General features: G+C 40.1%; 1 protein-coding gene across 2 annotated transcripts; it reads left to right on the top strand.

Annotated features, from left to right (window-relative positions):
* The first annotated feature begins 7075 nt into the window (after positions 1–7075).
* Positions 7076–8897, top strand: LOC126356260 (coenzyme Q-binding protein COQ10 homolog A, mitochondrial). 2 transcript variants are annotated; one of them, XM_050007100.1, is made up of 3 exons: positions 7076–7633; positions 7723–7875; positions 8134–8897. In XM_050007100.1, the coding sequence occupies exons 1-3, from the start codon at positions 7620–7622 to the stop codon at positions 8591–8593; spliced, it is 627 nt and encodes a 208-aa protein (XP_049863057.1). In that variant the 5' UTR covers positions 7076–7619; the 3' UTR covers positions 8594–8897. The 2 variants fall into 2 exon arrangements, with proteins under 2 accessions (XP_049863057.1, XP_049863056.1); XM_050007099.1 differs by having other exon boundaries at positions 7411–7637.
* The last annotated feature ends 13120 nt before the right edge of the window (positions 8898–22017 follow it).

Here is a 22017-nt window from a genome sequence, read left to right as displayed (position 1 = left end):
TATTTTAAAATCGTACGGCGACTTCCTATTTAAGTTATGAAAACTGATTCCAATTTCAGCTCTCACGGCAAGCCGCACCTGCCTGTGGTTCGTTTTTGTCCACCAACGACGTTTTCTTTGTCTGCTTATTTTGTCAAGTATTTTTAAAGCAGCACCACACATTATTTTTTCCTCTTCACTTGTCATAGCGAGCTCTTGGCGCGAATACGCAATATGAGACGTTGCTGCCAGTTCAGTGTAGCAGGTTATGCGAATATGTAGAAATGTTCGTCTCTGCTACAAAAGGAGACGCGAACGACTAACAGTGTTGCCAAAATGTTGCGTGACTTGTTTCAAACAATGTTGCGAACAAAAACACGCTTTTAAGATCAGTGTAATTGTGGTTTCAAAGAAACGTGTTTTTAATCTTAAGCGTAAAAGCGGCTTAAATTTGTACCCAGATGTTATACGGAGAAAAGTCGCAACTTGTGTTGCAAAAAGTAGCAAACAAAATGCCAGAAACAGAAAGACGGGTCAAAATGGTCTACGTAGTGGCTGCTTAAACAAAGGCAGTTTTCGCACTTATATTTATTTCTCGAGTTGCAGAGCGAACTGAGCGAGTGGCGTAATTATCCGAGCATAGATTAGAAAATTGTAAATGTCTTTTGACACTCATAACGCCCAGCACAAAAGAACATGTATAAGGAAAGAAATTTCTCCACATAGGTGACTGAGGTGACGTTAAGATTCCTGGCAATGGGAGCTACAAATGTCTAGATATTGCCTCTGTAATTTCGGATCGAGCATTGATTGAAATTATACGCAGCACATCCCATTAGCTGTTTATGCTGTCCTGACAGATGATTTCATGAAGGCATTTAAAGTACTGTACCTCAATTCTGAGAAGTTACAGATCACATTTTTACAGTTTTGAACGTACACAAGACACTGTATATTTTTAAAACTTACATACATGGGCAGTGAGCTACATATCAATTTCCTGGCTGAAGTCTATCAGCAACTTTTGCACCAGAATACAAAATTCCATTCTAAACTCTAAATAGGGATTCATAGTATTGCTGTATCCTGAGAGGGAGTCAAAGGACACATAGCTACAGTAACAGTGGTCTTACCTCCGGCAAATAGTCGATGAGAGGAAGATGGTGTGAGATGCTTATAGAACTGCGACAGCTGCTAGACACAAGCCAAAAATGGTGCAGATTATGGAACTTGGTGAGGATAATTAAAGAAGCAGGGTATAAATTCTAAGTGCCCTACTTTCTAGATAAATTTTGAAGGCTCTTCTGATACCATCTCACAATGTCTCATCAGTAATCCATCTGATGCTCTGAATACTTATCTCTGTGGCTGGTGCCGAGGCTAGGCAAATAGTCCAAGTCAGACGTCTGGTGACATTTGACACAGAGATAGTGTTGACTGGAGATTACGGTGTCCTTCTCTTGCTTCTGTGTCGATGTGCTACAATTTACATGGCCCCTAGGTCTGCTTCCAGAACACTCTGAGCCACTGCTCACATACATATATTTGGTCATATCTGGAGACTCGTTCCTGTTGCCGATTGTGTGTTGGAACCCAGGCGGTCTTTTAACCTTGAGTATAACTCTGTCACAAGGCGCCTCAGGGTTGACGTGTGCGTTTCATGTTTCAAACACTGAGGCATTGCTTCCTGGTTTTCCTGTAGCATATTTCTGGGCTTTCTCAGTGTATAATCCTCAAATTTTCCCATGTGTGTATGTCTGATTGGGCCGAGACGTGCAACAGCATATCTGGGAAGTTTTACTTGTAGCATTGTGGCAGGATATTCTACAGTTCACCTCTAAATAACTCTTGTTAGGAACCACATAATTATTATGTTAGGAAATAAAAGAAGTTTAATAATAGCTATGTCCATGAAAGCACAGTTCCAAAATCGTGCATTATCAGCTTAACGCAGTTATCTGACTCTACTCTTCTGTAGAACAAATAAGGCCTACTTTTTTTCCTGCCCTGTCACAACGCACATCAGATTATGGTGAAGGACAGTACTGAGTGAAAGTATGGCAGCAATAGTGCAGCACTAGATCGAATAGATTTCGTTACTTTGCTTGGCCTCACGCAGAAAACAGCTCACAACTTTTTTTTATGTAGTGTTTCCCAGTTTGCCATAGAGTCAACCACTTCTAATTTCTCTGTAGATGCCTTCTGAATGCCTGCGCACATGCAACGATCTGTCTGCGCAATTATCTGTGGAAATGCCTGTGCATGCAATAGATTGCTGCAAATGTGGCATGTTCACCTGTCTGTGTAGAAAAGAAATTTCAATGGCAATCGAATACAGTCTCGTTGAGTGACCTCAAAGTTTTTTTCATGTATTCAGAAATGGAGTAGATTCTATTATAGTTTGTATTCGCAACTTTTGTTGCAAAAAGCAAAAAGAAAACAAAATCTCAGAAACGGTAAGACATATCAAAATAGTTACCTAGAGGGTGCTTAAGCAAAGGCAGATTTTATACACAAATTTACGGGTTCCGTGGCAAACTCGACAACTGGGGTAATTGTTTGAGGATGAATTTAGAAAAGTGTAAATATCCTTTGACATTCATATAGCCCAGTATAATAGGGGAAAAACTTGTATGAGGAGAGAAATTTCTCCACATGAACATCTGACAGTGATGTTAAAATTCCTTGCATCCTTGCAATATGAGCTACAAGGATCTAGAATTTGCGACTGCAGTTTCGAAACAACCTCTGAGCGAAATCATACCCAGCACAAGTGATCTACTTACACTGTACTGAAGGACAGTCTTATTGTTGTTGTTGTTGTTGTTGTCTTCAGTCCTGAGACTGGTTTGATGCAGATCTCCAAGCTACTCTATCCTGTGCAAGCTGCTTCATCTCCCAGTACCTACTGCAACCTACATCCTTCTGAAACTGCTAAGTGTACTCATCTCTCGGTCTCCCTCTATGATTTTTACCCTCCACACTGCCCTCCAATGCTAAATTTGTGATTCCTTGATGCCTCAAAACATGTCCTACCAACCAATCCCTTCTTCTAGTCAAGTTGTGCCACAAACTTCTCTTCTCCCCAATCCTATTCAATACCTCCTCATTAGTTACGTGATCTATCGACCTTATCTTCAGTATTCTTCTGTAGCACCACATTTCGAAAGCTTCTATTATCTTCTTGTCCAAACTAGTTATCGTCCATGTTTCACTTCCATACATGGCTACAATCCAAACAAATACTTTCAGAAACGACTTCCTGATACATAAATCTATATTCCATGTTAACAAATTCTCTTCTTCAGAAAAGCTTTCCTTGCCATTCCCAGCCTACATTTTATATCCTCTCTACTTCGACCATCATCAGTTATTTTACTTCCTAAATAGCAAAACTCCTTTACTACTTTAAGTGTCTCATTTCCTAATCTAATTCCCTCAGCATCACCCGATTTAATTTGACTACATTCCATTATCCTCGTTTTGCTTTTGTTGATGTTCGTCTTATATCCTCCTTTCAAGACACTGTCCATTCCGTTCAACTGCTCTTCCAAGTCCTTTGCCGTCTCTGACAAAATTACAATGTCATCGGCGAACCACAAAGTTTTTACTTCATCTCCATGAATTTTAATACCTACTCCAAATTTTTCTTTTGTTTCCTTTACTGCTTGCTCAATATACAGATTGAATAACGTCGGGGAGAAACTACAACCCTGTCTCACTCCTTTCCCAACCACTGCTTCCCTTTCATGTCCCTCAACTCTTATAACTGCCATCTGGTTTCTGTACAAATTGTAAATAGCCATTCGCTCCCTGTATTTTACCCCTGCCACCTTTAGAATTTGAAAGAGAGTATTCCAGGCAACATTGTCAAAAGCTTTCTCTAAGTCTACAAATGCTAGAAATTTAGGTTTGCCTTTTCTTAATCTTTCTTCTAAGATAAGTCGTAAGGTCAGTATTGCCTCACGTGTTCCAACATTTCGACGGAATCCAAACTGATCCTCCCCTCCATTCGTCTGTAAAGAATTCGCGTTAGTATTTTGCAGCTGTGACTTATTAAACTGATAGTTCGGTAATTTTCACATCTGTCAGCACCTGCTTTCTTTGGGATTGGAATTATTATATTCTTCTTGAAGTCTGAGTGTATTTCGCCTGTCTCATACATCTTGCTCACCAGCTGGTAGAGTTTTGTCATGAGTGGCTCTCCCAAGGCCGTCAGTAGTTCTAATGGAATGTTGTCTACTCCGGGGGCCTTGTTTCGACTCAGGTCTTTCAGTGCTCTGTCAAACTCTTCACACAGTATCATATCTCCCACTTCGTCTTCATCTACATCCTCTTCCATTTCCATAATATTGTCCTCAAGTACATCGCCCTTGTATAAACCTTCTATATACTCCTTCCACCTTTCTGCCTTCCCTTCTTTGCTTAGAACTGGGTTGCCATCTGAGCTCTTGATATTCATACACGTGGTTCTCTTCTCTCCAAAGGTCTCTTTAATTTTCCTGTAGGCAGTATATATCTTACCCCTAGTGAGATAAGCTTCTACATCCTTACATTTGTCCTCTAGCCATCCCTGTTTAGCCATTTTGCACTTCCTGTCGATCTCATTTTTGAGACGTTTGCATTCCTTTTTGCCAGCTTCATTTACTGCATTTTTATATTTTCTCCTTTCATCAATTAAATTCAATATTTCTTCTGTTACCCAAGGATTTCTAGCAGCCCTCGTCTTTTTACCTACTTTATCCTCTGCTGCCTTCACTACTTCATCCCTCAGAGCTACCCATTCTTCTTCTACTGTATTTCTTTCCCCTATTCCTGTCAATTGTTCCCTTATGCTCTCCCTGAAACTCTGTACAGCCTCTGGTTCTTTCAGTTTACCCAAGTCCCATCTCCTTAATTTCCCACATTTTTGCAGTTTCTTCAGTTTTAATCTATAGGTCATAACCAATAGATTGTGGTCAGAGTCCACATCTGCCCCTGGAAATGTCTTACAACTTAAAACCTGGTCCGTAAATCTCTGTCTTACCATTATATAATCTATCTGATACCTTTTAGTATCTCCAGGGTTCTTCCATGTATACAACCTTCTTTCATGATTCTTAAACCAAGTGTTAGCTATGATTTAGTTGTGCTCTGTGCAAAATTCAACTAGGCGGCTTCCTCTTTCATTTCTTAGCCCCAATCCATATTCACCTACTATGTTTCCTTCTCTCCCTTTTCCTACACTCGAATTCCAGTCACCCATTACTATTAAATTTTCGTCTCCCTTCACTATCTGAATAATTTCTTTTATTTCATCGTACATTTCTTCAATTTCTTTGTCATCTGTTGAGCTAGTTGGCATATAAACTTGTACTACTGTAGTAGGTGTGGGCTTCGTATCTATCTTGGCCACAATAATGCGTTCACTATGCTGTTTGTAGTAGCTTACCCGCATTCCTATTTTCCTATTCATTATTAAACCTACTCCTGCATTACCCCTATTTGATTTTGTGTTTATAACCCTGTAGTCACCTGACCAGAAGTCTTGCTCCTCCTGCCACCGAACTTCACTAACTCCCACTATATCTAACTTTAACCTATCCATTTCCCTTTTTAAATTTTCTAACCTACCTGCCCGATTAAGGGATCTGACATTCCGCGCTCCGATCCATAGAACGCCAGTTTTCTTTCTCCTGATAACGACATCCTCTTGAGTAGTCCCTGCCCGGAGATCCGAATGGGGGACTATTTTACCTCCGGAATATTTTACCCAAGAGGACGCCATCATCATTTAATCATACAGTAAAGCTGCATGTCCTCGGGAAAATTACGGCTGTAGTTTCCCCTTGCTTTCAGCCGTTTGCAGTACCATCACAGCAAGGCCGTTTTGGTTAATGTTGCAAGGCCAGATCAGTCAATCATCCAGCCTGTTGCCCCTGCAACTACTGAAAATGCTGCTGCCCCTCTTCAGGAACCACACGTTTGTCTGGCCTCTCAACAGATACCCCTCCGTTGTGGTTGCACCTACGGTACAGCCATCTATATCGCTGAGGCACGCAAGCCTCCCCACCAACGGCAAGGTCCATGGTTCATGGGGGGCGTCACATTGAGGCAATTAAAGTACTGGTTCTCAATTATGCCATGATACATACCATATTTTTACAGTTTTGGACGTGTTTGAGACCAGTGTATTCTTAGATGTTATACAGGTAGCCAGTGAGTTATGTTTCTCCTGTCAGAGGTTCGAGTCCTCCCTCGGGCATGGGTTTGTGTGTGTGTGTGTGTGTGTGTGTGTGTGTGTGTGTGTGTGTGTGTGTGTGTGTGTGTGTGTGTGTGTTTTGTCCTTAGTGTAAGTTAGTTTAAGTTAGATTAAGCAGTATGTATGCTTAAGGATCGATAATCTTAGCAGTTTGGTCCCACAAGACCTTACCACAAATTTCAAAAAACAAAAACAAAAAAGTTTGTTTATAGGTCGAGATTTTCAATTTGTTGCCTTTAGTATATCAGAAACTTTTGCTCCAGAATATAACATCCATACTCAATTGTAGACAGTGATCTGAAGTATCTCTGGAGAGTTTCACTTGTAATATTTTGGCAGTGAATTTTACAGCTCACCTCATAATCATGCTTTTTGTTAAGTACAAATTATATTAGGAAGCGAAAGAAGTGCAATAATAACCGTGTCTCTTAAGGCACTGTTCAAAGATCTTCCATTACCAGGTGAACACCATATTCTAGCCACACTCTTATTTAGAACAAATAGGGCTTACTTTTCTTGCTACGCTGTCACATTTTACAATAGATTATGGCATAAGACAGTATTGAGTGAAAGGATGCTAGCGATCCACTAGCGACAAATCAGACAGCTTTCCTTATACAGCTTAGCTCTGTGCCGTAAATAGTCCGCAACGATTATTTTTTTCTATGTATTGTTTCCCAGTTTGTTGCAGGGCGAACCGCTCGTAATTGCTCTGTTAAAGAATTATAATCAGATGCAATCTTATCTTTAGCGCTGTATTCCTCCATTTAATTTTCCACAAACATGTATGACTCCTATAGATTTCAACAAGTTCGGTAATGAACTATATAGAACACTGCCGTTTGTCTTTCATTTTAAAGATTCACTCTTCATACACAGACGAGAAGCACTATAATGAAGAAACAGGTGATTCAAACATGTTTTAGCCCCAGATTTTCTGTGGTCTTCTGACTGTTTGCACCACCTTGTCTGCGCAGATGTGGTTTGAACCAACAGTTTTGAGCAATTAGTTAACAAAAAATATACATGTCAGTAGAAAAGAGTAATTTTTCAACCATCATGTTACTGGTGTCAGTTTTAGGCGCACGTTGATGTTTCCATATTTGTTGTGGCTGTTGGAAGTGGGTAAAGTAGCGAGATTGAATATTTCTGCCTCAACAGCAGCCTCTACTGTATCGACATCTAGAATCTTCATGAATCAGACAATAAGTATTTTATTGTACAAGTGAAGGTATTACCTAAAACACACAAAAAAAGTCTTTGGTTTGTACTTGCGTCATTCCTTATGCTTTGGTTTGTGGCACCATCCCTAGCAGTTCACTAGGGAAAATGTGGCGATGGCAGCAGGAAGGAGTTTATGTTTTGGTCGTCAGCTGATACGCTGTAGTTGTCAAGTGAGATGCTCAGTCGCATGTAGGTAAATATGAAGACTATGTTTAAGATTGTGAACTGTAAGTTAGAAATTATGCAGACTTCATGTGATTTAATTGCGTATTTCGCAGAAACGTCTTCGTAAGACACAAGTCATGTATCAACCAAGGAAAGATTATTACCTTTTTCCCAGAAGACATAAGCAACCAAGACTACCGACCGTTCTTCAGTTTTACTGGGATCAGCGACAAAAAGAAGGAATATTCTGGGAGAAAGCTAGTTGGGTATGTAGAATTACAGAAACGTTATATATGGGCATTGCCCTTGGGATGCTTTGCATGCACTTTTGTCATGCGAAAAATCACGAAGATGTGAAACGGACTGTCCATTACAACTTCAGATTTCTCCAATGTGTGTCGTATTCAATAAATTAACATCTTCCGAAAAGCGATTATTGTTGTTTTGTTGGATAATTTTGTGTTAGTTTTTCGTCAATAAATCCCAGCCATTTCGTAAAAAGAAACTTTGCTTTTACATTACAGGTATTCCATGGAACAAATGTTTGATGTGGTTTCTGACGTTGAGAACTATAAGAAATTTGTTCCATTTTGTAAAAAATCTATAGTTTTCTCAAAACGACCAGGTCATTTGAAAGCTGATCTTGTTATTGGCTTCCCTCCAATAAATGAAAGTTACACATCAAGTGTAACTCTTGTGAAACCACATCTAGTGAAAGCAGAGTGCACAGAAGGAAAATTGTTTAACCATTTGCTAACAATATGGAAATTTAGTCCTGGTTTGAAAAATAATCCGAAATCCTGCATTATTGATTTTTCTGTATCTTTTGAATTTCGATCAACTTTGCATTCACAGCTTGCCCATATGTTCTTCAATGAGGTAGTTAGACAAATGGAAGGTGCCTTCCTGACAGAAGCAACAAGACGCTATGGGAAGGCATCAGTTCAGACAAAAAGAATTGGCATAGTTTATGCTAATTCGTAACACAATTGTTAGTTTCGAATAGTCTCTTAACTGTTTGATATGTAAGACATATTTTATCTGCAAATTTTCCAGTGCTCAATGAATTTGTGAACTGCTGCCATTTCCCATGCTTGTATTTGAATAATTCATGTACATAAAAATTGTATATATGTAAAAAATCAATATATATTTTTGTTCAAAACAGTTATGTCGCTCCCTAACACCTAGTATAATACTGTAAATCATTTTAACTGTGAGTGGAAACTGTTACCTTAAGATTGTACCTAATGTTATATACTTCATAAATAAATTTATTTTCAAAATATGTTGTTTTAGGTTGTACACTTATTTTGCTGAAATGTGTTTACTTATGACAACCATATTAATTTTTATTTAGTTTGGATGTATCCTCTCTCTCTCTCTCTCTCTCTCTCTCTCTCTCTCTCTCTCTCTCTCTCTCTCTCTCTCTCTCTCTCTCTCTCTCTCCTGTGTGTGTGTGTGTGTGTGTGTGTGTGTGTGTGTGTGTGTGTGTGTGTGTGTGTGTGTGTGTGTGTGTGTGTGTCACACTGTTACTGCTGCTTGAGACAAAAAGGATCATGTCACAAATCCAGATGTCTCTTCAAATGCTGTTACTGCTGCATAATTCACTTGTGAACTAAAATGATTATTAGTATGAATCAGGGCTAGGGTGCATGCTATAGTACTGACTTACTAGTCTTGTTTTTGTGTGACTGTTTTGCATACTGTAGGTGTTGAATGATGGGAAATTTTTGTATGAATTTGATAATTGAATGGACCCGCAATCGATAATATAGTTCACGATAAAACCTTTTCTACTCTTAATGTAAAGACATTAGCACTTCAGATTTTATTCAGTATCGTCACTGATGCATTTCGCTATTGTCTTCAACCTTATTTTATTATAGATTCTATTCTGTGTGGAAGCCTAATCTTTAATGCATTCTTGATCTGTTTTTATGAATCTGTAGCACAATTGATATTTCCGGCCGAAAATGTATGGTAGTTTGTATTAGACAACTGTAAAATATGTTGTTTCATGAAATTTCTTATTTTAAGCTTTGAAATGTTAGAGAAAAGCAAGCCATCCATTCAGTAAATTATGAAGTTTGTGCATTGCAATAAAGGCAGTGCAAATATGTCAAGTATGAGAAGTAATTGCTTTTAAAGTCGACTATTTCTTCCTTGATAATCAAGCAAGGAAGTAAGCTACCCTGGAAGCTGTAGTTCGTAGTGTCTTGGGGAAGGTGATACAAAAATATATCAGTTAAAGATTTCATACAGTGATGCAATGCGGGGAAATTACAAATCTGTCATATTTATGGGAGAGTCAAAGGACAAACTTTCTAAAGAAAGTTGAAAGCAGAGCCAATAGTTTCTTAAGATGTTCCGTACAGAGTTGCCCCCCTTCCCACCAGTTTAATAATTTAAGTATCTGCAAATTTCAGTATCCCCCATTTTCAGACACAGCCTACTGAATTGTACACTCGTAGTTGCTTTTGTTAAAACATCCCCCACTTGTTCTTAAGAGCTAATGTACTTAACATTCAGATGTCCTCCATTATACAGCTGAGGTACGAAACTGTAATTAATATCCACATGCTTCAATTGACTATGTTTGCACTTATATAATTGACATATACATGACTGATGATCGTCATCAACTAGTGGGGTTTTCACAAGTATTAAAATAGGTGATATATTCTGCTTCTGTTGAAGATAGTGAGAAACATTCTGTCTCATTGTTTTGTTAATTGTATGTATCCTGCTGTAGATCTTGTGTCTTCACTGCCCCAGTCGGTATCAACATAACAGAAAATAGCACTTGTATTTCCCTTTTTATAGGACAGCTTAACATCTAGTGTTTCTTTCATGTCCCAAAGAATTTGTTTCAAATCTTCACAGTAGAAATCTGTTGCTTTATTGTGTTACCTACTAAAATAGTTAACTGATGCACTTATTTCTGTATGCTGTCATTGCATACATTAAATAATGTATTAATTCTTTTTATGGTTTATTTTTAACCATGTCAGCACAAGCATATTCACAGAGTTTGACTTCCATTGGTGTTTTATAGGGTCTCTACATCTACACCCATAGTCCGTGAACCTCCGTACGGTGGATGGCAGAGGGTACTTTGTACCACTGCTAGTCATTTTGTTTCCTGTTCCACTTGAAAATAGAGCGATAGAAAAAGGACTGTCTAGAAGTCCCTCACAAGTCCTAATTTCTCGCATCTTTATCTTCCTTACGCAAAATCCAGTTCTCTAAATTTGTGCAATAATGCCTTGCAGGAAGAGCATTTTCTTCCCCCCCCCCCCCCCCCCCCCCCCCCCCCCCCCCCTAGGGATTTCCATTTCATTTCACAAAGCATCTCCATAATGTATGCACTCTGATAGAACCTAACGGTGACAGTTCCAGCAACATCCCTCTGAATTGTTTCGATGTCTGCCTACAACCTGACCTGATGGGGATCCCAAGCATTGTGACAGTACTCAAGAATTGGTCGCACTAGTGTTCTACAGGCCATCTTCACTGTGGATGAGATACACTTTCCCAAACTTCTCCCAATAAATTGAAGTCGAGCATTTGCCTTCCATCTCACCAACCTGATGTAGCCATTCCATTTCAATCACTTTGAAATGTTGCACATAGATATTTAGTAAGTGACTGTCTAATGCTGTACTCAAAAATTACAGGACTGGTTTGCAGTCACTGCCAAACATTTTGTAATTGGACCACCTCATATTTATTTCAGGGAATAATTTTGGATCTCGAACAAGTTCTCGAATTTGAATTTTCACTTGTTCTTATTATTTAAGATTTTGCTTTTATGATTCACAGCTATTATCATCTGCATAAAGTAGCAAATAATTATTATAATCCATGCTTTCAGCATAGATTCCTGTCAACGTGTTAAAATCAAATTTTCTTAATAAAATTGTCAAATGTAGAATTCCAAGTCCATATAAAGCTTTGAGTTTACACACAAGCCCTTCCTTAAGCTTTACATCTTGAGGAACTTTAACTTCATGATGCAAGAATGCTTTTTTGTACTTCCATTTGCCCCATAAACAAATATTGTTCCCAATGCGAGCTGAGAAACTGGAGCATATGTATCATCAGTCATATCTTTTACCTCAGCACAACCTTTAATAACTAAAAGTGCCTTATATGCTTCAGTATTTCAAGGTGCATCTCCTTTTACTTTGAACACTTACTGTCGCTGGCTCTTTTATTTGCTGGAATTGGTGCACAAGCCCAAGTTCCATTAGATGACACAAAGTCCTATTCTTCCTTTATTGCTTTTGTCCACTCTTCAAAATTATGGGGTATGTTTTCAATAAATGCTTCTGTATTCAAGGCTAATACTGTATAATCCACCAAGGATCTAGGTTTCTTTGCTATTCTATTGCTTTTTTTGCAGAGGTTTTGCTTCCTTGCTTCTTTTCAAGTCATGGGCTCTTGAGTTATCTTCAACTGTTTTTCGGTATTCTCTGTTTCATTCTGGTATCGTGGACTTTCTGCTGTGTTTTGTTTTACATTGTCCATTTGAACAGTCTCCTTTAAGATCCAATCATCATTACTTTCACCTTCAAATAGAAATGTATCTATTTCAAATACAATCTTCTGTTTTTTTGGGACACCATAATCTGTAACCATTGGGACAATGTGCAGTAATGAAACATATTAATGACCTGGTATCAAACGTATTTGTCAATAGTTCATTTGGGATGTGGAAGTATGCAACATCCAGACATACAGTTTCTACAAATTTGGCTTCCTTCTACATCATAGCATTGCTCAACTCTCTCCATCTAAAGTTGAAGCAGGACTATGATTAATGATAAACAGTTGCCAATACAGCTTTTGAGCAAAAGTGCTATTCAAGTTTGCATCAGAGACACACACAACAAGCCTTTTCGTTTATGTATTCACAACCATTGTCAAATCTAAATCTGCTGATTTTAAGATTAAATTTTACTTATGGCAGCAGTGGAATAGTGTGCTAACGTTGGAAGTGATCACTGAATTCTTGGAATTACATGACATTCATATTAACACAAGTCTTCATTTTATGAAGATAATTAATTTACTGAGTGGACAAGGGTACATACAAGAACCTGTCAACCATAGAGCATGAACAGGATTAATTATTTACTTCATGGTCGGTTGTTACCAACATCAGCAAACTATGCTGCTGCTGCCGTAAGTAAAATTTTACCAATAAAACACTTCAGATTTTGATTGAACAGTATAAGCTGTGTAAGAAGTATAGCCATTGGTGACAGTTACTGTATTTTTCATTCCATCAAAAGAAACATGTTACAATATGCCTAGCTACAGCTATAACTGTATCACCCTTTCGAATGGGACCCGTTGAATTTGTAATGAAAAACAATGCAGTTTCCATCTATTTCTAGTTTACTCACTACCAATAAATTATTCAACCTGACACTACGAGGATGTCTTTAGTTTTTGTTTGAAATTTCTTTCTACAAACAATGCTTTTAACATCAACTTTTCCAACCTTATTGACCTAGAAAAAATGTATCAGTTGTTGCAACATTTATGCCAATTAGATTTTCCAGTACCTTGACATTCACAAAAGGAACAGATTCATTAACTAAATGTTAAGATGTTAGACTGCCCTCTAGTCTAGAAATTGCTCTACTTTGCCACTTGGAAAACTTACAGTAACAGGTGAGGAAGAAAAATTACTTTCTTTTCCATCTATTTCTTGCTCATTATTTGCTACTTTTGCAGAATTACTACTTTTACGACAAATTAGGTTTGCATTGTGTCTCAATATGATCTGGTTTCCCGCATCCATAACAAATATATTTAGACTGAGCTTCAGTTGTGTTTAGAGAGCAGTAGTAACAACTTCATATTCTGGAGCAATTGTTATTAACAAAATGCACACATCAGTTTCTTCAATATTAGAAACCAATGCTTTCAAATCATGGATTAACTTACCAGACTTCTAAAAATGATTTTCAGGAGTATAGTCATTTGAATTAAACTTCGTAGTCAATACAATATTTTGTAATAAAAGCTAATTAGCTGTTGCTGGATCTGTATGGTGTTTCTTCTTTCGAAGGAACAGACACTGCAAAATAAAATAATTGATAAGCCTGACTGAGCAATGGATCCACTTTCTTCATTGTGAATGCACAAATATGTCTGACCTACTGTGGGAATCTCTATGTAGTGATCTGGAGTATAACTGACAGGGATTGCGGATAGGTGGCCCTTGGTGGGTGTGTGGATCAGCTGTGAGGAGTACTGAGATAGTCCGTTCAGTTGCGATAACACTGTGTCCTGGATGGCACAGTGGTTACCGCACCTGCCTAGTAAGCAGGAGATGCTGGACCAGTACACATTTTCACTCATTGCTGCTTTTTCTGCTTAATGTCCTGCTGCAGCTGATAGCAGTGTTCCCACTACAATATACATATAGTGTGTCACAGCTGCTGGATCTGCTTGGTGTCTGTTCTTTTGAAGGTACAGACACTGTGCATTCAAATAACTGTAGTTGTCGTGACACTTGAGGTCTTTATTTTCTTCTATCATTAATCATATCACACTTTTCATAACATCTGTATCACTTAATAGCTCTTTTATAATTTCATTTTTTGACTTCACTGGTGAAGATGTCAGTTTTTGTGTTCTAAACAGCCAGAACATGACAACTGTAAATTGTCACTAACAAATTTCAGACACAATGTGGTGCACTTTCCATTTAACCAGAAATTACAATCAATGCACACAATTCCTTTAACTACATGTTTTTGGCACTTCTTACACAATGTACTGTTAATTTTATTCTTTTTTTTTTGGGAGCGATGTGACTCTACACTCCACACCTGGTTCCATCTTACCTGTGAACAATGTTTTCTGTTACTTGTGTCCACGCACCTCACATTGGTCTGCTACATGAGAGTGGTTGCCTTTCCCTTACTTTATATATTGTTTTATCCGGGAATTTACAATTGCTAAATATTAGAGTTTTCCATTTACGAGTACTACTGTGTTCTGCAAATGCTAGCTGACAAGTCGGTGTTGATCATGGAGCCTCACCTTGTAGGCTGCATGTCTGATGTGTATATGGGTCTTCCAAAGCTGGTGTTAAACCACATGCACTACCCAAGAAACACAATATTTAACTGTTAAGGATTTTGCTGCATTTGTAGGAAATCTGCTACCAGCGGGAGTGCATAGGTAATAAACAGTACGCAGTGTAGCAGTCAAATCCTTACTTTATTTGCTGGACATGATTACATCGTGGTCTACACCAGTCAGAGGTTTATCACATACTGTCTCAGATTTTTCTATTCACTGTACTGTACAGGGCAGTGATGTTTATTTTGTCAGTCAGTGGCAATGTATAGTTGCTTTGTTGCCACAGAGCTCCCGCCACCTCCATAATGCAGAGCACAAGTGAAGGGAAGAGTTGCAAGGATGTTGATCTGTAGTGAGTCAATGTCTACCATGATGACTGAGATCTCATAGTCTCTAAAGCAGCAGGAGGCCGGAGGGCTCATCCATAGGCAGAAGTAACTGGTACTGGTGTGCTGTCATCGCTAGCAGCCTTGGCAGTGGGTGTCGAGGGTGGAGTGGCAGACAGTGTAACTCTAGTCTCAGCTGTAGATGGGACAGCCACGCCATAAACTGGGACAGTTATGATGAGGGAGCTGTTGGTAGTGAGTCGGAATGTCAGTTTCATCGAGTTCATGTTGCCCAGTAAAGGCAAGGTGCAGTGGTAACAGAGCAAAATTGTGCTGGCCCCAGATCTCGTCTTTGTACTGTGTGAAGATGACCAGGTTTTCAATCAGTGTCACAGATCCATCTTAAGGGAGAAAGTTAGAGAGATTGAGCTGCATTGTGAAAGGGGTAGAGGACAGTTGGTCAGACACAGGGCTAGATGGCAGCTATGTAGACTGTTCAGCAGTGGGCCAAGGTGGTTTCAGTCTATTAACAGACACTGTCGATTGTTTGCTCCCTGTCATAATGTTGAATGTGTTTGTGCCATGAGTAATTACTTTAGGAGGGCCTACGAATGGTGGGTGCAGGGCCAATCTCACATCAACACACAGTATCACATGTGAGCAGATGGACAGGTCCCTATGGAAGACGACCTGTGGTGTGATTGGGAGGGAGGGGATGTATGCAGGTTCTGTATGTGGCAACTGACATGGACGACAAGATTTGGCAGGTTATGATTGGTGGGAGATGCAGTGTGTACGATGAAATAATGTCTTGCTGTACAGGATCTTAGCTAAAGATGCATTAAGGTCTTCCTTATGGGTGGTGCAGACATCAAGCAATACCCAGGGAAGGGCTTCTGTCCATGATTCAGGATAGCACATTATTGCTGCTTTTTATGTGCGGTGCCATCATTCAACGGTGATACACGATTGTATGGAAATGGTGGAAGCTGCAAAGATGACACAGCTCTTTGAATAGAGAGGACTCAACTTGACAGCCATGGTCAGTAGTGAGCGACACAGAGCAGCCGAAACGTGCAATCCATGTGTTCATGAATATTTTGGCAACAGTCTTGGTGGATGTATCAGCAGTAGATGTGGACTCCACCCACCACATAATTCTATCAATCAGCGAATAATGTAACACTGTTCATCTGAGATTCGAAGTGGTCCTGTTTTGTTGAAACCTACCCTTGCGAATTGGGGATTTTTGAAGGGGGCTGAGTGTGATGGCTTGCTTTGCTCGGTTGGCATGGGATGTACTCTCTGGCGGATGTGGCAGTCTTACTGCACACGGGGCCGCATGAAACATTGTCACTAAACATACAGAGGGCCGTACCCATGGTGTGCGAGATTGTGGATGAGATCAAAGGTTCACTTATGAAAAGTGTTTCAGGTTAATTAGTCAGAGCCAGTCACAGGACATGTCAGACCAAACTGGTTTGGTGAAACCAGGGAAGGTATGTTGCTCAAGTTTGAAACCTGTGTCCGAGTCATGAAGGAGGTTCTGTAAGTCTTGAGACTGACAATCTGGTTGTAATGATGCACACCAGTCTTGAACTGTGTTATGAAATTGAGGTATCGAAAACATCTGGGGAAGGTGTCCACACACAAGTTGCATGATGCATCAGCCAGGAGACAGTGATCCGTCTAAACAGTAAGAAGTCTGACCTCTGTCTCTTCTCTAAAGTAGTAGATGGCCTCATATATGGCGAGTAGCTCATAGTCAAAGGTTGACCACTTTTGGTGCATGTCTGAAAGTTTACAAGAGGAAAAACTGCAGAGGCTGGGGAATTCTGGGTATCCCCTATTGTAACATGGCACTAACAGCGAGGTCACCTGTGTTCCCTATTGTTGTAAGGTGGGCTTCAGAAGAGGATGAGCCAGTGTAGGCTAATGCAATAAGTCGTCGTTGATTTTGATCAAAGACGGGTTGCATAGGATGTGCCCACTCAAGGCAGCTAACTAAGTGTAGTTGCTGTGCCAGGGAGTGTGAGAGGCTTTGGAGCAGTGAAACCTCAGTCATCTCGTACTTGTGAGTGGGTGGTGCCAGGAATAACTCAGGGATTATATCTGCATCATTGCCGTGGTGGCCGAGTAAGCTCATAAATCATGTGTCATCATTGACAATCCCATGGGCCATCAAGCACTTGCATGGAGCAAACCATACTCCTGGAAGGTCAGTACAGGATTGGGGCAGTTTAAAACGAGGCTGGATGGTGTGGAGACTGTCCATGGGCTTTATGCATGGAACCAGCCAGAGCATGGCATTGACCAACGTGGCCAGCACGGAGTGTTGGAGCATGTAGTATGCAGTTGCTACATCTCTTGGAAGTGCTTGTCTGGCAGTAATGCAGAAGCACGTGACACGATGGTGTGGACATCACAGTGTATCAAACATAGGGCTTGGGTGAAGTACCATACTCATGTGGGTGTCATGGAAGCGCGGTGTTGTGTGTCTCAAGATCCGATGGGGCAGGCACGGAATATATAATACTCAGTCAGTCAATGGATGCATCCTGCCTCAGTGGGTGGCATACGAGAGGTCAAAAGCATGCAGTGTGGCTGATGTGGATGTGGTGTCAGACATAAGTTGCCACTACGTAGATGGAACATGAAGTGGTGAATACTACAAAAGCTCAGGCCTGCTGAGCACTGTACACAGAATGCACCTGAGAGGCTTGAGATGTGATGTGTGTGGCAGTGGTTAGGCTAAACACAGTATGTTGTCAGAGGTGAGTCTGGGACAAGTGTGATATCACTGTTCATTGCACTGGAATCACTTTTGAGTGGAACGAATAGTGTGGAAATATTTGTGACATGAGACTCCAACACTGTTGAGGGATTGGTCATCATATTTTGCAGTCCGTATGTCAAAGCAGTAGACGAGATAACTGCAGCAGCAGTTGACAGAGACCATTGTCGATGCGTGGAAAAGTCGCTCTTAGGAGCCTGTAAAGCAATTCGGCTGGAAAATTAACTCGAAAAGTCAGTGAAAGGTTTGGAAGTCCACTGGTAGGTGCAATAATGACACAGAAGATTTACGGGATAAACAGGGTGCCATTGTTCGTTACTCCACTTGGTATTGTTTCTGTCTAAATCACTACACTGAAGTTCCTTTAGTCTAGGTCGAATGTTACTTTGTAAATTGTCACATGGAATGTTCGTATCACATCATGGCACTGTTTGCAAAATATCCTCAGAACATTCATCGACACATTGAGGCAATGCGGTGAACGACGGCAGATTTGTTGAATACCCGACTGGCGCAGCAGATTTGCGCAAAATCATGACACGATGTGGTAGAGGGGTTTACCAATGTAAGAAGGGGTTACTAGTGGGAGTACATACATAATAAATGGTATATGGAGTGTGGCAGACAAATCCTAACTTTATTAGCTGGACAGAATTACATCGTGGTCTACACCAGTCAGAGGTCTGTCACATACTGTCACAGATATGTTCATTCTACTGCACAGGGCAGCGATGTTTGTCAGTCAGACTTATAGTCACTATATTGCCACAAGTTAATTATTTGATGCCAGTAAAGTAATACTCAGAAGTTAATTTGCTGTATTTCTTCTGGATTCTCCAGTTTCTCACTAACATTCTGTCCACTGTTGCATAGTGCAAAATAGCTCTCTTTGGGTCAATACACTTTTTTCAACATTTATATGTGGAAATAGGTGGCCAACAGAGGCTTTCTAATTAGGCAAACAGTTGGAGTATCCCAGTTATTTCTCCAAATCTCCCCAGTTTTCCAATTGCTAAAGAACCTTTGTCCCCTGAGGAAAGATGACTTTCTTTTTGTGCAATGCAGATCTCTTCAGAGGGTTTTTTTTTTTCATCCTGCTGCTCAAAGCCAACTATAATAATCACCAATTGTTTTACTTTCCTAAGACTTTTTTTATGTAGAGCTACCCGTTTTCAGTTACTGCTTCACCTGCTATCTTGTTTTAGCATCAAGTGGTAGATGCATACATCCCTCACAAAATATTTTATGATAATAACCAAGTGTGTGTGTGTGTGTGTGTGTGTGTGTGTGTGTGTGTGTGTGTGTGTGTTTGGACAACACACACAAGACTTTATAAAGCTGCATTAAAAAATACAACTCAGCAGATGACAATGGGCATATCATTATACATCATGTACCAGTATATTTAATAGATGTGAACATTATCTGCATAGTATGCCATGAGCTTTTCACCCTGCCTTTATATATACTTGTATCAGCGACCTGCCCCTGCTCCACATGAGTAGCACTAAGTATCTATGACTGAACGAACTGCCTGGCGTAGCGGTGATTTTATTGATGGGCCAGTGCATAGAGTTAGGATTAAAGTTTAGAAAACAATTTTAGGCAACTGAAGCAGTGCACTTTAGGAAAATTCTCAGGAGGCACAAATGTGTGTTCCATATATAATCAGCAATTGGACTGACATGTTGTCGCAGTAATGAAACTTGTGATATGCAGTGCTGTCCAGTATGCCCTGAATCAGTGTGTGTATCTGTGAAAATCTATTAATATCGCTGCAGTGGCTCCCAGGATTAGTTTTCAGGTACAAACAGAAAAATGCAGCAGAGGACTAATTTATAAAATATATTAAGATGATGACGGGTAGGTTCTGGTAATAACAGTTCTGTATGACTCAATGGCCTGATGCGTGCTGTGACTTAGATGGCATTTCATGTCTGCACTGAACATCAACAACTTGAACCATGAACATAAGTGGACAGCATGAAATGGACAGATTCACAACTGTGACAATGGCATCGCAGAGCAAGCAGAGAACTGTTGCCAGTGCAGAAAGTGATGAAGGTGAAATGGTCACACTTGATCACGCAGCAAAAGCCAATTCTCAGCGTTCTGGCATTCCCCACTAGCTGGCAATAGCATAGTTTTCACAGTGACAGCTGACTTAAGTTCTTCATAGTCTAGCCAATTCACATGGAATGTTTTTAAATGACATACACAAACCTTCCTGATAAATCAGAATCCCTACAGTAGTTCCTGACATTAACCTGAGCGTACAGACTAAAGAGAGCACGGGAGTTAAATTTTTTTATATGTAAAGAAGAGATGCATCCATGATATAAGCAGCAGCAGTTGGGAAAGAGGTCCTCCATGTCTAAGTAGTAAGTGGTTCACGTTATACATAATACACTGAATTGGAAAGCCTTTATATCATAGCAAATAGGTAATTAGCTGGAAAGAACTGCAGAGATTTCACTTAAAATAGTTTATACCTGCAGCCTTAAATGGCGTCTCCTGGGTGCTACGGCTCGACTGCATCTGCATCCGAGGTAAGCACCAATCTTGGCTGAGGTAGGTAGTGCTGGCTCAGAAGAGGCATGGGGTAGGGAAGGGTAAAGGTAGGGGAAGATTCTAGTGTTTCCTGATGAAATGTTCAGGAATATGGTGGGGACAGGTTAGAGGGCAACATCAGGAGGCTGTGCAAAGGTTGGTCGAGAGAAGGCAGGCATGCTGGTGGGATAGAAGTCATATGTAAGGTTGGAAAGTGACAGGGGCAGACGGGAAAAAAGGATAAGCGAAGGTTGAAGTGGGGTGTGGGGGGGGGGGGGGGTAGGGGAATGAAGGATATATTACAGGAAGAGTTTCCACCTATACAGTTCAGAAATGCTGGTATTTGTGGGAAGAATCTAGATAGCACAGGCTGTGAAGCAGTTGTTGAAGTTATGTTTCGTCCAGTGATTGGCATAGACACTCAATGACAAACGAGACTGGAGAAGGTCCATCCAGTCAGCTAATGTGGAGATGGGTAACTGGACGTTTGAAAGAGTTATCGAACTTCGTCGGGAAATAATCGAACAAAGACAAGACTTGATTAACTACAATCTATAATTGCTTGTCTCAGCAAGAACTGGATAATGATTTGAATTAAAGTACACTACTCCTGATTGCAGAATTCGATGGAAGGAGGTTTGTGGCTAAGTATGAGCACGGGCAGAGCTGGAGCGAATATTACAAGTCCAGGTGCCAGACCTGACCAACACAGAAGTCCCTCCTGGACTGCTGCCTGTATTGAACTCTTTCACAGACCATGCTACTCTCACCTTTTATCTGTGCGGCAGATTGCATCGTCCCTTCCACATTGACATCTCGGACACCACGTCACCACCCTGCAGGGTCCTACATGATCATATATGGTCACTGCCAATGCACTGCAGCTCTCCACATGAGCTCATATGTAACATTTCCGGCCAACACTCAAACCAGTGCCCTTCCTGTGGCATCTCTGAATACTAACTTAATTGCTTTGGCTTCTGTTCTGTTGCCCCGTTGCATTTTTTTTAAATTTAGAATTGCTGTTTCTGTTCTTCTAAGACACCTATTTTTGCCTTGAAGGATGTGCCATAATCTTCATCTAATGTTCTGAACAGAATCTTACTGACTTTGCCCACAAATTTAAAGAGTCCTTGTTTCTTTATATGGGATTCATGCCATGCCAACTGCCCAATAAGACTTAGTGCCTTCTAAATTTTTCCTATGTTAAGATGGCACGTGTTCTGCACTCATGCAACATGACAACTAGAAAAACTTCTTCAGTCTGTTAGCATGAACCACAGTATTTTTATTTAATTTCAGACAGATTACAACATTAGGCACCTTTGTTCATACCACTGTGTATGGACCTCGTCATTGTATGTGTAACTTACGTGATCTGCCTTGCCGCACACTCTCATCAAACAACAGAGCCTTATCTCCACAATGAAATTCCTTTGGATTCTGGGTCCTATCATAAGAGTCCTCCTTTTTTTTTATCTTACATTATGCCTGCATTCTTGTAAATCGATGAATTTCTTGCTTCACATACGACCAGAATCTCTTTGGATTTTCTGCCAGGTTTCGAGACAAAGTTTCATTGTGGAAACTGTTATAAGCATCTCGCATTGAAGTCCGTGCTAAATTTGGAG

This window comes from Schistocerca gregaria, chromosome 3, assembly GCF_023897955.1.
Source record: "Schistocerca gregaria isolate iqSchGreg1 chromosome 3, iqSchGreg1.2, whole genome shotgun sequence".
NCBI classification, from domain to species: Eukaryota; Metazoa; Arthropoda; class Insecta; order Orthoptera; family Acrididae; genus Schistocerca; species Schistocerca gregaria.
This window is presented reverse-complemented; position numbering and strand designations above follow the sequence as displayed.